Source organism: Mizuhopecten yessoensis, unplaced genomic scaffold (assembly GCF_002113885.1).
Source record: "Mizuhopecten yessoensis strain PY_sf001 unplaced genomic scaffold, ASM211388v2 scaffold8051, whole genome shotgun sequence".
NCBI lineage: Eukaryota > Metazoa > Mollusca > Bivalvia > Pectinida > Pectinidae > Mizuhopecten > Mizuhopecten yessoensis.
In genome coordinates, this window is record NW_018407354.1 from 415,171 (window position 1) to 429,722 (window position 14,552).

At 37.0% G+C, this 14,552-nt stretch overlaps 2 protein-coding genes across 3 annotated transcripts in view; one reads left to right on the forward strand and one right to left on the reverse strand.

Annotated features, from left to right (window-relative positions):
* Positions 1-893: 893 nt before the first annotated feature.
* LOC110454746 (mitotic spindle-associated MMXD complex subunit MIP18-like) lies at positions 894-8,353 on the reverse strand. Of its 2 annotated transcripts, XM_021504428.1 has the most exons (6): positions 8,191-8,353; positions 7,417-7,496; positions 4,757-4,832; positions 4,531-4,580; positions 2,730-2,775; positions 894-2,109 (listed from the first exon to the last, which is right to left on the reverse strand). In XM_021504428.1, the coding sequence occupies exons 1-6, from the start codon at positions 8,309-8,311 to the stop codon at positions 2,009-2,011; spliced, it is 474 nt and encodes a 157-aa protein (XP_021360103.1). In that variant the 5' UTR covers positions 8,312-8,353; the 3' UTR covers positions 894-2,008. The 2 variants fall into 2 exon arrangements, with proteins under 2 accessions (XP_021360103.1, XP_021360102.1); XM_021504427.1 differs by lacking the exon at positions 4,531-4,580 and having other exon boundaries at positions 4,707-4,832; positions 8,191-8,352.
* Positions 8,354-8,549: 196 nt separating this feature from the next.
* Positions 8,550-14,552, forward strand: part of LOC110454745 — a 26,609-nt gene continuing 20,606 nt past the window's right edge. The window contains exons 1-5 of the mRNA XM_021504426.1: positions 8,550-8,606; positions 9,294-9,507; positions 10,142-10,241; positions 11,449-11,597; positions 13,752-13,848. Of these exons, the coding sequence (XP_021360101.1) occupies positions 9,317-9,507; positions 10,142-10,241; positions 11,449-11,597; positions 13,752-13,848 (537 nt within the window). The 5' untranslated portion in view covers positions 8,550-8,606; positions 9,294-9,316. The remainder of the gene's footprint in view (positions 8,607-9,293; positions 9,508-10,141; positions 10,242-11,448; positions 11,598-13,751; positions 13,849-14,552) is intronic.

The window sequence follows — 14,552 nt, forward strand, 5'->3', positions numbered from 1 at the left end:
CCCCGTCCCCGATACTCCAGGGGTTACGCTCACCCCGTCCTCGATACTCCAAGGGTTACTCTCACTTCATCCTCGATACTACATGGATTACTCTCACTTCATCCTCAATACTCCAGGGGTTACGCTCACCCCGTCCCCGATACTCCAGGGGTTACGCTCACACCGTCCTCGATACTCCAAGGGTTACTCTCACTTCATCCTCCATACTCCAAGGGTTACTCTCACTTCATCCTCCATACTCCAGGGATTACTCTCACTTCATCCTCAATACTCCAAGGGTTATGCTGACTTCATCCTCAATACTCCAAGGGTTACGCTCACCCCGTCCTCGATTCTCCAGGGGTTATGCTCACTTCATCCTCGATTCTCCAGGAGTTACGCTCACTTCATCCTCAATACTCCAGGGGTTACGCTCACCCCGTCCTCGATACTCCAAGGGTTACTCTCACTTCATCCTCGATACTCCATGGATTACTCTCACTTCATCCTCAATACTCCAAGGGTTATGCTCACTTCATCCTCAATACTCCAAGGGTTACGCTCACACCCTCGATACTCCAGGGGTTACGCTCACACTGTCCTCGATACTCCAGGGGTTACGCTCACACTGTCCTCGATACTCCAGGGGTTACGCTCACTTACGCTCTCTGCATACCCTTTATACGTCATGATAAAATTGTAGGCTCAGTGTGCGTCACCTTGTAGATGAGATGAGAACTGAGTTTGACACTTTGATGTATGATGTTGACTGGCAATTTTGCTATGACATATTCCAGGAGTGCAGAGAGCGCTAGTAAGCATAACCCTTGGAGTATCGAAGATTATGTTTACTGTTCTTGCCTGTATCTTATTGACAATCACTTCCATATCAACAAAACAACAAAATTTCAAAATTTCTGAACCTTTTTTTAAAATTTATTGTCAACACAAAGATCACATTAATTTTCGTAAAATGAAAATTCAGTTTACAAAACCCTCAGCACATGCATTTCTCACTTTCGTAACCATGTTCATTTTAATTTTACGATATAAACGTTATCTAAAAATGTTTTCATTCTTTTAGTTTTGAATTTTAACAACTATCATTTGGAAATCAATGAAATACAAGTACAATAAACTGGACGCTTGGCACATCAGAAACGTATACCAGTACAGGAACATTATCACAGCCCTACTCTCAACATTTACACAAAAAGGACTTAGAAATACAACAGAAGAAAATATGGTATCAGTATTTACCATGAAGCATGCATGGTAGGGCTTCATGGTATTATTGTAACCAATTTGCATTCATACCAGCATAACATTGCAAAATGTTGTTAAAAACATATATTTACTTTCTAATTTTTATTGTTATAATTGATCTAAATATAGATATTCTTTTATATTTTCGATATCCATATGTCTGTGTCTTCATGATCAGTGCAAACAAGATTCCTGGAACAGCCTCACATTACCAAAATGTTTGCTTCTAACAGTTGTCTCCTGTTATTTGAGGTGGGAGGATAAGCATCAAAATGACACAGATCAAATTGCATTCAAAGCTCTATGACCACAATTTTTTTCTGGTAATGCTTTTAGAGGAACATAGAGTGAAAATGGAAAAATGATCTTGAGCATGTTCCTGAAGTTGATAATTATCTTATCTGGACAGAGACTAAAAATACACCGGAAACTTGAGTCATTTTTCCCATGTTAAACAGATCATCAGATGGAAATACAAGCATTTTTAAATGTATATATACAAAATTCATACTTGTTGAACAGAACACTTGTCAGAATAATGTCATTTTAGGAGATCTACATGGTTTTCTTAACATTTTGCAGTAAATTTAACTCATTTTATGTGGGTTAAAATATTTCTGAAAGAGCCTCAGTGATACTTGGTCATATCAAAATTTTCCAATTCCAACAGTGACTGAGTTTCACTATCTTTTCTTAACAATGTCTTGACCACTGTCCAGTTGCAGGTATGTTTATATTACGATTAAACATCATGTCCAGTTGGTCATGTTCCTCTGGTGGCCAAACACTGGTTGACCACCTCCAGGAGATGGCTATTCTCCAAGGCTGCTGTCACTCTCTCCTTATCTGCTAACTGCTTGTTGACTGCGAATAAAACATATAGTGAGTTATTACTGTGGTAACTATGTGTTGGCTGACACACACCAAGATGACCATAGATTTGTCTAAACCAACAAAGTTGTAATAGATGTGAATATATCAATACATGTCTTACACATACATATAAATCTGTGAACAAAAGTTTGCAATGATTCTCAGTTAACTTAACATATCTCGTCTAAAACCACATAGTTGATAAAAAAAAGTACTTTTTTATTTAGCTTTGTTTTGATGAACATTAAAATTACTTTTCAAAAAAAATAGATTTCTTTTAATATCACATTCCACTTAATATCACATTTTCTTCTGATAAATGATGCATGACATTAAAAGAAATGTATGATATCACAAATACATTGTGTATTCAGTCGTTGCCAATAATTCTATCAACATCATTTTGACTTTTCTTGAGCACTTATTCCCATGCAGCTATAGTAAGACCCCCTTCGCACTAACATCCGGGCCAACAAGAGTGATTAATATAAGTTGTGAAAATTGTTGAATACCTGTTGTAAAATAAATAAAGAATATATTATTTTATAAACCCTTATACTTCCCTTTAGATTAATTTGCAGTAGAATAGAAATTAGCAATGGAGATCTCACCTGCTTCCTCTGAGGCATGACTTCCAGGAGTGATTGTAACATCAACCTAAATATCACAACAAAACACGACTTTTACAAAACATTATAATCCAAGAGGTAATTAATAAAAATACACAACTGTAATTGTTGTAATTGTTGTAGACCATATCTTCTGCATCTTTTCCATGAATTTGAAGGTGACTACAAGTATATTTTCAGCATCATTTAGACACAATAATTGGATAAGCCATCATCAGAACAACATTTTTGGGGGAAAAAAATATCTGTTTGATTTAGAGAAATTATCTTAACCTCGTGACTGGTGGCTAGCAAAGATTTGGCAGAAAAAAAAATCCATCTATCTGAAGAAATCATAAAAATTATATGGAAGAAATGGATTTTTTCTTTTTTGTATCTGTTGGATTTTGAGAAAAGCTATGTCTGCTTGAAATGGAAAGAGTTACAATTGTATGTGGTGGAGAATAATAATAGAGAACAATTCATTCTGATTTTGTTTAACTTGGACCACCTTATGATGATGTTTACCCTGCATCGTGTGGGTAAGGCACGTAGAAGATTGACCCTGATAGACAGACCTATATATCAGCGTGGCCGTGCTGCAGGGACGATGTTTACCTTGAATCGTGTGGGTAAGGCACGCAGAAGTTTGACCCGGCGTGGCCGTGCTGCAGTGACAATGTTTACCTTGAATCGGGTGGGTCAGGCACGTAGAAGATTGACCCAGATAGACAGACCTATCAGCGTGGCCGTGCTGCAATGACAATGTTTACCTTGAATCGTGTGGGTAAGGCATGCAGAAGTTTGACCCTGATAGACAGACCTATCAGCGTGTCCGTGCTGCAGTGACAATGTTTACCTTGAATCGCGTGGGTAAGGCACGCAGAAGTTTGACCCTGACAGACAGACCTATCAGCGTGTCCGTGCTGCAGTGACAATGTTTACCTTAAATTGTGTGGGTAAGGCACGTAGAAGATTGACCCTAATAGACAGACCTATCAGCGTGGCCGTGCTGCAGTGACAATTGTTACCTTGAATCGTGTGGGTAGGGCAGGTAGAAGTTTGACCCTGATAGACAGACCTATATATCAGCGTGGCCGTGCTGCAGGGACAATGTTTACCTTGAATCGCGTGGGTAAGGCACGCAGAAGTTTGACCCTGACAGACAGACCTATCAGCGTGTCCGTGCTGCAGTGACAATGTTTACCTTAAATTGTGTGGGTAAGGCACGTAGAAGATTGACCCTGATAGACAGACCTATCAGCGGGGCCGTGCTGCAGTGACAATGTTTTCCTTGAATCGTGTGGGTAGGGCAGGTAGAAGTTTGACGCTGATAGACAGACCTATCAGCGTGGCCGTGCTGCAGGGACAATGTTTACCTTGAATCGCGTGGGTAAGGCACGTAGAAGGTTGACCCGGCGTGGCCGTGCTGCAGTGACAATGTTTACCTTGAGTCGTGTGGGTAAGGCACGTAGAAGTTTGACCCTGATATACAGACTTATATATCAGCGTGGCCGTGCTGCAGTGACAACGTTTACCTTGAATCGTGTGGGTAAGGCACGTAGAAGTTTGACCCTGATAGACAGACTTATATATCAGCGTGGCCGTGCTGCAGTGACAATGTTTACCTTGAATCGTGTGGGTAGGGCAGGTAGAAGTTTGACCCTGATAGACAGACCTATCAGCGTGGCCGTGCTGCAGTGACAATGTTTACCTTGAATCGTGTGGGTAAGGCACGTAGAAGTTTGACCCCGATAGACAGACCTATATACCAGCGTGGCCGTGCTGCAGTGACAATGTTTACCTTGAATCGTGTGGGTAAGGCACGCAGAAGTTTGACCCTGATAGACAGACCTATCAGCGTGTCCGTGCTGCAGTGACAATGTTTACCTTAAATCGTGTGGGTAAGGCACGTAGAAGATTGACCCTGATAGACAGACCTATATATCAGCGTGGCCGTGCTGCAGTGACAATGTTTACCTTGAATCGTGTGGGTAAGGCACGTAGAAGTTTGACCCTGATAGACAGACCGATCAGCGTGGCCATGCTGCAGTGAGGAATGGTGGGCGTGAACTCAATTGCCACATAGCCGTTGTCATCATCAACCTGCAAAAAATCATGTGAAGTCTGAAATAAAAGTGTAGTAAGTTTGGGATGCTTTACTCTAGATCTCCTGTCCCTAGCTGATTTGTCTCCCATTAAAGTGATTTCTCCTGTAATTCCCTAGATCTCCTGTCCCTAGCTGATTTGTCTCCCATTAAAGTGATTTCTGGGGTAATTCCCTAGATCTCCTGTCCCTAGCTGATTCGTCTCCCATTTGAGTGATTTCTCTGGTAATTCCCTAGATCTCCTGTACGTCCCTTACCGATTTGTCTACCATTTAAGTGATTTCACTGGTAATTCCCTAGATCTCCTGTTGCTTACTGATTTGTCTCCCATTTAAGTGATTTCTCCGGTAATTTCCTAGATCTCCTGTCCCTGACTGATTAGTCTCCCCTTTCGGTGATTTCTCCGATCATTCCCTAGACTAGCTACATATTATATATGCTTGTGACATCACCATACAAACAACTGAATGTCATCTTTTACAACTAGTAGCCATCAAATCATAGCTGGGCTGTTGGCAGAGAAAGCGTTCTCAAAATAATTTTGGAGGAAGGAGAAACTTACCAAGAGTGGGGCAAAAAAATCAAAAGTCTTTCAAAAACATTCCTGACTGTTATAAACCCTGGCAAAGCCTCTGGCCACAACATCCAAGAATTGTTAATAAGATTTAACAGGATATTAGTAAACGCCTCTATATCCACATCAATATAATTTGAAATACATTGTAAAATAAGTCTATACATAAGACGCTATATGATCATACTTCAAATCAAGATCTTTTCAAAAGTTTTTCTCAAAGCCAAATACTTCAGGAGATCAAATTACATTTTGTGGGATACTATCCCAGATATCGATTATTCTTTGAGTAAAGTGATGTTTTCTAATATTTCAATGACAATGTTGTTTAACTGTTTTTTTACTGTGTCTGTGAGTTTTCCCTTGTGCAGCAAGACCAAACCATCCCTTCCCTAAAGGACTTTGGGCGTTATGGGTCCTTTTTGGCCTCATAAAAAGTAAACAATTCAAACTGAATTTATTTACAAATTTCTGTTATAAAAATCTTATTATTGTGTTGCTATGCAGAAATAAAAGTCAAAATATGGTGTTTTTGGACAGTTAGCATGCAGAAATGAAAGCCTTGTCATGTGACAAACAAAAATTCCTTTCTAGGAATGAACACTTGTATGACAGTGTTTAAGTATGTCAAATATTTATTTGTTTGTTGCATGCAGAGGCTTTCCAAAAATTAAAGAGTGTTTAGTTAATTTCTTTCAAAATGGCCAATTTTCAAAAAAATAGCGCACAACAGACGATATTCACACATTTTATTACGAAAATCCAGGTTTATGTCTCTCTTCATTATGCCATATCTCCTGAATCAGTTGTAGAATTAATTTGAAATTTCACCTTTGCGTACTTCATTTATTCCAGATTACGAATATAACAACTAATTCTCAATTAGCCCATTCATAAATCCTACCCCTTGGATTCAGATTTCTCTTCATTAGTTAAAGTCAGGAAAAGATTCTGTTAGACAAGACTGAGCTCAATAAGCTACATGAACTTAATTGCCTTAAAATATAGATTTTAATATTTCACTAAAGGCATTTTTAGATTTTTCTTCAAGGTAAGGATTTTGTCTTTTTGGCAAAATTCCTCTCCTGGTTTGATACAAATTGCTCCACATTCAAACAACTGGACAATTAATGATTTAACTTTAAAACAGATCATTTAATATAAATGGCACATATTATCATTATTAATGGCACATATTATCATTATTAATGGCACATATCCATTGTGCATAAATTAAATATAAAATGATACAAAAGAATTTATTATGAAGTAACAATTGTATCAAAATTATGTTCATTTCTTTTCAACAATTTGGTTTTGTTCACTTGAAAATATCTAGAGTAAAAAACTCCCCTTTGTCTTGAATTATATTTGTTTTTTCAGAAAAAAAAGTGGCTTTTCATAAAACCTATCTTAATCACTGAATTGGGACCTAAACTTTGAAAACCACATAAACATTAAGTGGAAAATATATGTGCAAGTTATATTTCACATACCGGTACATATCGTTGTGTTTGGCATGCTAATTTGAACATAGATCTACTGAATGCATATAACATGATATGATCATGATAATACAACCAATGATTAGTCATTTTAACCCCCCACTCCGAGCCTCTATAGCTAAGACAAATCAATCATGCAATCATGATTTCACTCTTACATGAAAACTTTCAAGACGTGAAGAGCTGAGATTTGGAGAAAGCATGTAAGCTGATTAAACAAACAATATTACTTAGATATCTGATAAATAAGTTTTACCATAAATTCTATTACATACAATTTTTCACTCTCATGTTGAAATAACACATATGAGTAGGTATTTAGAAAATATGCATCAATCATATTTTACCTATTTTGGAGAATGTTTCTCCATTTATTTCCCATTTCAATCATCAAACAAAATAATATTGTCATCTGTCACGCTTCATGCTAGAGAAGAATTCTGAGCTTTGATCCTTGACCCAACACATGATGATCATGTCCTCTGATATGACCTTGACCTTACCTTCACTTTGGAGTTTTCCACAACATTCAATTCTTCTAAAGTTAGTGGATGTTCAGGATCATTGATATTACGAATCAGATCTATGGAGAAAAAAAAGTTTATTTAAGATACATCACTTACATATGTACATACAAGATTATGGTAGATTCATAAATTGTCCTTTAATTTGTCTGTTTTAGTCCTTTCATGGCCATGATAGGTTCCAGCATTTTTATTTATTGATCTGTAGGCCTACCTAGGCCTATTACAAAGTTACTAACATACCTTTTTTAAGATTTTGGAGTGTTTTCTTATCTTAACCCTTTCACCCCATGTAACTTAAGTAGACTTTACCATGCATTGATATGGATGTGTTCATTATGATCTACAGTGGTGAAAGGGTTAAATATGTTTAAATAAATATATATGTGTAAAGAGAATAATCAATATTTATACAGTACCCCAAACATATATAGGCATGTCATCATTATTTTTATGTATTTCTTTGTACATACATGTACTTTGCTACACGAGTTATCGACCTTGATGCATATCAAGTTCATAAGGCCTAGCTGAAAAACGTACGTTTAATAAATTAATTAACACATCTTTAATGAATCGTATACATAATATTAAATGTGACATATTAGTTATTTATCTTCCCACCATAAAGATATCCATTTCAAGAGCTTGAGACAAGTGTCAACTTCACCAAAATCCATGAGTGAAAAAAACTGCCTCGGAGTTTTGTGAAATCATAGTAATGTCTACAGCAATTTTACTATAATACTCTACCGAAAACCTCTCTGTTATCGAACTTGTCAACTATATCGTCATTTTCGTCGTCAGGAGTGGTCTGTCTTTCTTTGCTCGCCTCATAAACTGTCGGATTTGCATTGTCTAACGTGCCCGTCATATTTTCGCTGAAGTTTTACCGGAAGTTGCAATATGAGGAAAGTATAAAAAGCTAACTTATACATTACATTCGAAATGATACAAAATATTAAACAGCGATTAAGAACAGATATGATTAGAACAACTCTAAAAATAGTATTTCTGTTTTACTTTTTAATAACTCGCCTTTAAAGTGTGCTTTATTATCTTTGCTGAGGTGATACTGTACGCTCGAGTGTTTCGTTTGTTGAAGATTTCAGTTTTTGGTTAACTCGCGGGAATGAAGTGAAAGTAGGACGAATGAAGTGTCTCAACTGGTAAGTAATGTTTGCTAACCTTTTACTGTATCGTTTTACACTGATTTATAATGATAATTAGGACTCAGTAAATCTTTATAACAAGCAAGATAAGAAGTACACAGTGATTAGGACTAAACTTCGCAAGAACACAAAGTTGTTTGCTACCAACCATACCTACATACCTGATGTAGGCCAAGTAAATCAGCATTGATACATGTAGGCATACAGCATACATTGTATATGTTTTTGTGTAACCAGCACCTGTGTACCCAATCATACATTCACTAAGAGTTACTTCCCAGTTTTCAACTATTTTGGGCCATTATGCTCCTGCTGTTAATATATTTTAATGAATGTTTATTTATGACATGTGGTGATACTTTTTATAATGCTGCTTAATATAAGCCTCATTGCAGATTGTAGCCACAACCTGACTGAAACCAGCGACAATTATTCATCAAAACTGATATTGGAGTTTTATTGAATTTAGGTACATAATATTGCGCTTGGGAGTCTTAATTGTTCATCAGAAAGGCAGGATGAAACACTTTTATATAATAACTTTGTGAAAAAAGAAATATCTAGAATGTAAGAAAGATGTGACATGTGCTCCTCTCAATCTATCTTGGTCTAAGGCTCTAAATTTATTACCTGTTTTCCTGGTGTTTTATTAATCAACGATTCATTGAATGTTCTTTTTCAAAGTTCAAAACAGCTATTGATTGAAGATGACAGATACAGAAATTTCTCCTTCAAAGTCTAAAGTACATCTATACTACAAAAACGGATCATTGATGCCCTTTGAGGAAGATGCCTATCACGAGTTCAAAGGTCACAGAGACATCAGTAAAGAAGATTGTCCACCATGGACCCAGGATCGTAGGAGTTGCGATCGGCCGTCTAGACGGGCAGTATCTAGGTAAAATCATGTTTCCTGTCAGCATCAAATTTTTTGAGGTCATTATAATAAAGAATAAAACTGTTTATGAATCCTGGCAGACCCTAGTTTTCACCCCTGACTCTAAATTGTTCATGTCTTCATTTAAAAATATTTACACTTGCTCTGCATCCTTCCATTGCATTGTAATGCAGTGAGAAGGCAAATATTGTTATGAGACTATAACAACATTTACTATAAATGTAAGGTCATCAATCTCTATTGTGACGTCATCAATATCATAGTTGTCAATACTTGATTTGCTATTCAAAGAAGTCACTGTTCGAAAAAACTAAATAAAGCATAAGTACTCTATTAAAATGTAACTATGAATAATGAAAATTTTAGCAAATACTGTTATGGTCATATAACACATTTCTATTGCTGACAAACTTACATAATGCCGCAAGGTACATTTTTCTTTTCAGAAATGATTCATCAAAGCTGTAGTCATGCTTGAAAAAGCTATTTCCGATACTAAGTTAGTTTTTGGCAATGGTAGGAGAATCGTAAACTGTACATGTCATTAACATACCTTTGATGTCTGTGAAATGAAGTACAGGTGCACTGGAATAGCATTTATATATATATACTTTTGATTTATTCACTTATCCAGAGCCCTGAATGCGTTTCTCAACACGGGTCGTGGTGGAACATGCTATCTGGGAGTGGTTGACAGTGGAGAGGTCAAAGGACTCAAGCTCACAGAATACCAGGTAAAACCATTTTTGTCGACAAGGACTTTTGTATGGCTCTGTGTAGTCCCCCATTGGTATCTTGTGATGAAAATGTCTCCCCACCACTGGATTAATGAGGCTTAATTGTATGTAATTATATCTCCCCTTTAAATGAAGGGAGACATATTGTTTTAGTACTGGTTCTTCTGGATCTGGTTCTTCTAATATGGTCTTGTCCGTGCCAATGTTTTTAAACCATTAAAGAAAAATATCTTGACGAAACTGGATAAAGATATCTAGATTAAACTTGAAGCATACCTGCATCACCCATAGACAATGTGCAGTGCCGATCATTAGGTCATTGTGACCTTGACCCCAAGGTCAAAGGTCAAATATGTGCAAAATGTTCAGGAACATCTTTTCCGAGCTGTTACTTTTTAATCAATAAAGATATATTGATGAAACTTGAAGTTTAACTACATCACCCACAGAAGGTGTGTAATGTAGTGTCATTAGGTCACTGTGGCCTTTACTTCAAGGTCAAAGGTATAAAAAGTATGATTATAGTTTCAAACATTTAAAGATGTACGCCAAGGTGATGCAAACAGTCCCTCACTGTGTCTTATTTTGCTTAAACTTAGGATGGTATCGTAAACTCGATGCAAGCATCATTTGCGACTATGGGGTCAGTTTTGAAGACTTCTGTAATGGTCCCCATTACAATTAGAAATTGTTGATATATGCATTTTATAATTTAGCAGAATGCAGTTCCTCCAATAATGAAGTCAAATAAGTGCTAAGTTAAAGATATCCTGATAAAACTTGCAGTATATCTGCATCACCCACAAATGATGTACAGTACACTGTTGTTAGTTCACTTTGACCGTGACCTCGAGGTCAAAGGTCAAATAAGTGCATAGTTTTCCGGAATATCTTTTCCAGGCCGTAACTTTTTAACCATTTAAGGGGAGACACACAGTATGTTTTTGTTCACAGAAAAAAAAATCTCTAGTTATATATCATGCAGAGTTTCTGAACATTAAGAATAGAAAATTCTCACGTTGTCAAATTGGTGTGAGTTAAAGGGATTGTTTTTTGAAAAATTGTCGCATGTACATGTATTGTTGAGATGAATGTTAAGTCTCTTGTCCAAAATTCCATAGATGTTGACCACTGAAAAAAATGTGCTGCTTCACATACCTGGTAGAATGTAATTGTAAATCACTGGTTTTATGCACACCTGTAGAAGGATCATGTGGTGAGCAGTCTGGATGACTTAATGAGCAGGTACACTCCCCCAGTAAAACAGCATCGCTACAAGATCCGGTTTGTACCTGTGGTGGATCAAGATGCTACGGAGGAGGAGATAATACAGCACTGCTCCCAGGTCAACAGGTATGTCATCACAAACCTTACTCCCTGGTATGTCATCACATCCCTACTTCCTGGTATGTCATCACAAACCCTACTTCCTGGTATGTCATCACTAACCCCACTTCCTGGTATGTTATCCCCCACCCTACTTCCTGGTATGTTATCACACCCCCTTTCCCCAGGCCAACAGGTATGTTACCCCAAACCCTACTTCCTGGCATGTTATCACAAACCCTACTCCGTGGTATGTCATCACAAACCCTCCTCCCTGGGATGTCATCACTAACCCTCCTCCCAGGTCAACTGGTATGTCATCACATCCCTACTTCCTGGTTTGTCATCACAAACCCTACCCCCTGGTATGTCATCACTAACCCTACTTCCTGGTATGTTATCACAAACCCTTTCCCCAGGCCAACAGGTATGTTACCACAAACCCTACTTCCTGGTATGTCATCACTAACCCTACTTTCAGGTCAACAGGTATGTCACCACTAACCCTACTCCCTGGTACGTTATCACAAACCTTACTCCCTGGTCAACATACCACCCATTGCAATGTCATTTATGTCAACATACCACCTCAGAAATGTCATTTATGTCAACATACCACCCATTCCAATGTCATTTATGTCAACAGACCACCCATTGCAATGCCATTTATGTCAACAGACCACCCATAGCAGTGTCATTTATGTCAACATTCCACCTCAGAAATGTCATTTATGTCAACATACCACCTCAGAAATGTCATTTATGTCAACATACCACCTCAGAAATGTCATTTTTGTTAGCAGACCACCTCAGAAATGTCATTTATGTCAACATACCACCCATTGCAATGTCATCCATGTCAACAGACCACCCATTGCAATGTCATTTATGTCAACACACCACCTCATAAATGTCATTTATGTCAACATTCCACCCAAAGCAATGTCATTTATGTCAACATACCACCCATTGCAATGTCATTTATGTCAACAGACAACCCATTGCAATGTCATTTATGTCAACATATCACCCATTGCAATGTCATTTATGTCAACATACCACCCATAGCAATGTCATTTGTGTCAACATACCACCTCAGAAATGTCATTTATGTCAACATACCACCTCAGAAATGTCATTTATGTCAGCAGACCACCCATAGCAATGTCATTTATATCGACATTCTACCTCAGAAATGTCATTTATGTCAACTTACCACCCATTGCAATGTCATTTATGTCAACAAACCACCCATTGCAATGTCATTTATGTCTACAAACCACCCATTGCAATGTCATTAATGTCAACAGACCACCTCAGAAATGTCGTTTAAATGTCAACAGACCACCCATTACAATATAATTTATGTCAACAGACCACCTCAGAAATGTAATTTATGTCAACAGACCACCAACAGAAATGTCATCCATGTCAACAGACCACCCATTGCAATGTCATTTATGTCAACATACCACCTCAGAAATGTTGTTAATGACAACAGACCACCCATTAAAATGTCATTTATGTCAACATACCAACAACAGAAATGTAATTTATGTCAGCAGACCACCCATAGCAATGTCATTTATATCGACATTCTACCTCAGAAATGTCATTTATGTCAACAGACCACCCATTGCAATGTCATCCATGTCAACAGACCACCCATTACAATGTCATTTATGTCAACAGACCACCTCAGAAATGTAATTTATGTCAACAGACCACCAACAGAAATGTCATCCATGTCAACAGACCACCCATTGCAATGTCATTTATGTCAACATACCACCTCAGAAATGTTGTTAATGACAACAGACCACCCATTACAATGTCAATTATGTCAACATACCACCAACAGAAATGTAATTTATGTCAACAGACCACCAGTAGAAATGTCATTTATGTCAACAGACCACCCATTGCAATGTCGTTTATGTCGACACTCCACCTCAGAAATGTCGTTAATGTCAACAGACCACCCATTACAATATAATTTATGTCAACAGACCACCAACAGAAATGTCATTTATAGTCAATAGACCATATTGATGTAGGGAATTCATCTTTACATTAGAAACTGGGAATTGGCCTATACTTAGGTAGGTATGGGTGTGTTTAAAGGACATATGAACCCTTGTTTTGTCTCCTTACTCTACAGTATTGATTTTGGTATTGCAGTGATCTGAGCGTAATTGAGGAGAGGCAGCGTCCCCATCAGTTAAGATCTCACACCTACTGTTGGTGCGACAGAGACTCTGTAGCCCAGTTTAACTGCGTAAGTTAACCACAAAAATGAATAAGACTTCAATGTGTGATATATCTGTAGTATATCTGTATGTAGTTTATCTGTAGTATATCTGTATGTAGTTTATCTGTAGTATATCTGTAGTATATCTGTATGTAGTATATCTATGTAGTATATCTGTAATATATCTGTATGTAGTATATCTGTATGTAGTATATCTGTAATATATCTGTATGTAGTATATCTGTAATATATCTGTAGTATATCTGTAGTATATCTGTATGTAGTATATCTATAGTATATCTGTATTATATCTGTATGTAGTATATCTGTAGCATATCTGTAGTATATCTGATATATCTGTAGTATATCTGTAGTATATCTGATATATCTGTAGTATATCTGTAGTATATCTGTATGTAGTATATCTGTAGTATATCTGTATGTAGTATATCTGTATGTAGTACATCTGTAGTATATCTGTATGTAGTATATCTGTAATATATCTGTATGTAGTATATCTGTAGTATATCTGTATGTAGTATATCTGTATGTAGTATATCTGTAATATATCTGTATGTAGTATATCTGTATGTAGTATATCTGTAGTTCATCTGTAGTATATCTGTATGTAGTATAACTGTAATATATCTGTATGTAGTATATCTGTAGTATATCTGTATGTAGTATATCTGTAATATATCTGTATGTAGTATATCTGTAGTATATCTGTA

Coding starts and splice junctions, on each gene's coding strand:
- LOC110454746 (XM_021504428.1), bottom strand. CDS start 8,311: ATGACGGGCACGTTAGACAATGCAAATCCGACAGTTTATGAGGCGAGC. Junction 4,581..4,756: donor CAGCATGGCCACGCTGATCG/GTCTGTCTATCA, acceptor ACACGCTGATAG/GTCTGTCTATCAGGGTCAAA. Junction 2,776..4,530: donor CCTTACCCACACGATTCAAG/GTAAACATTGTC, acceptor TGTGATATTTAG/GTTGATGTTACAATCACTCC.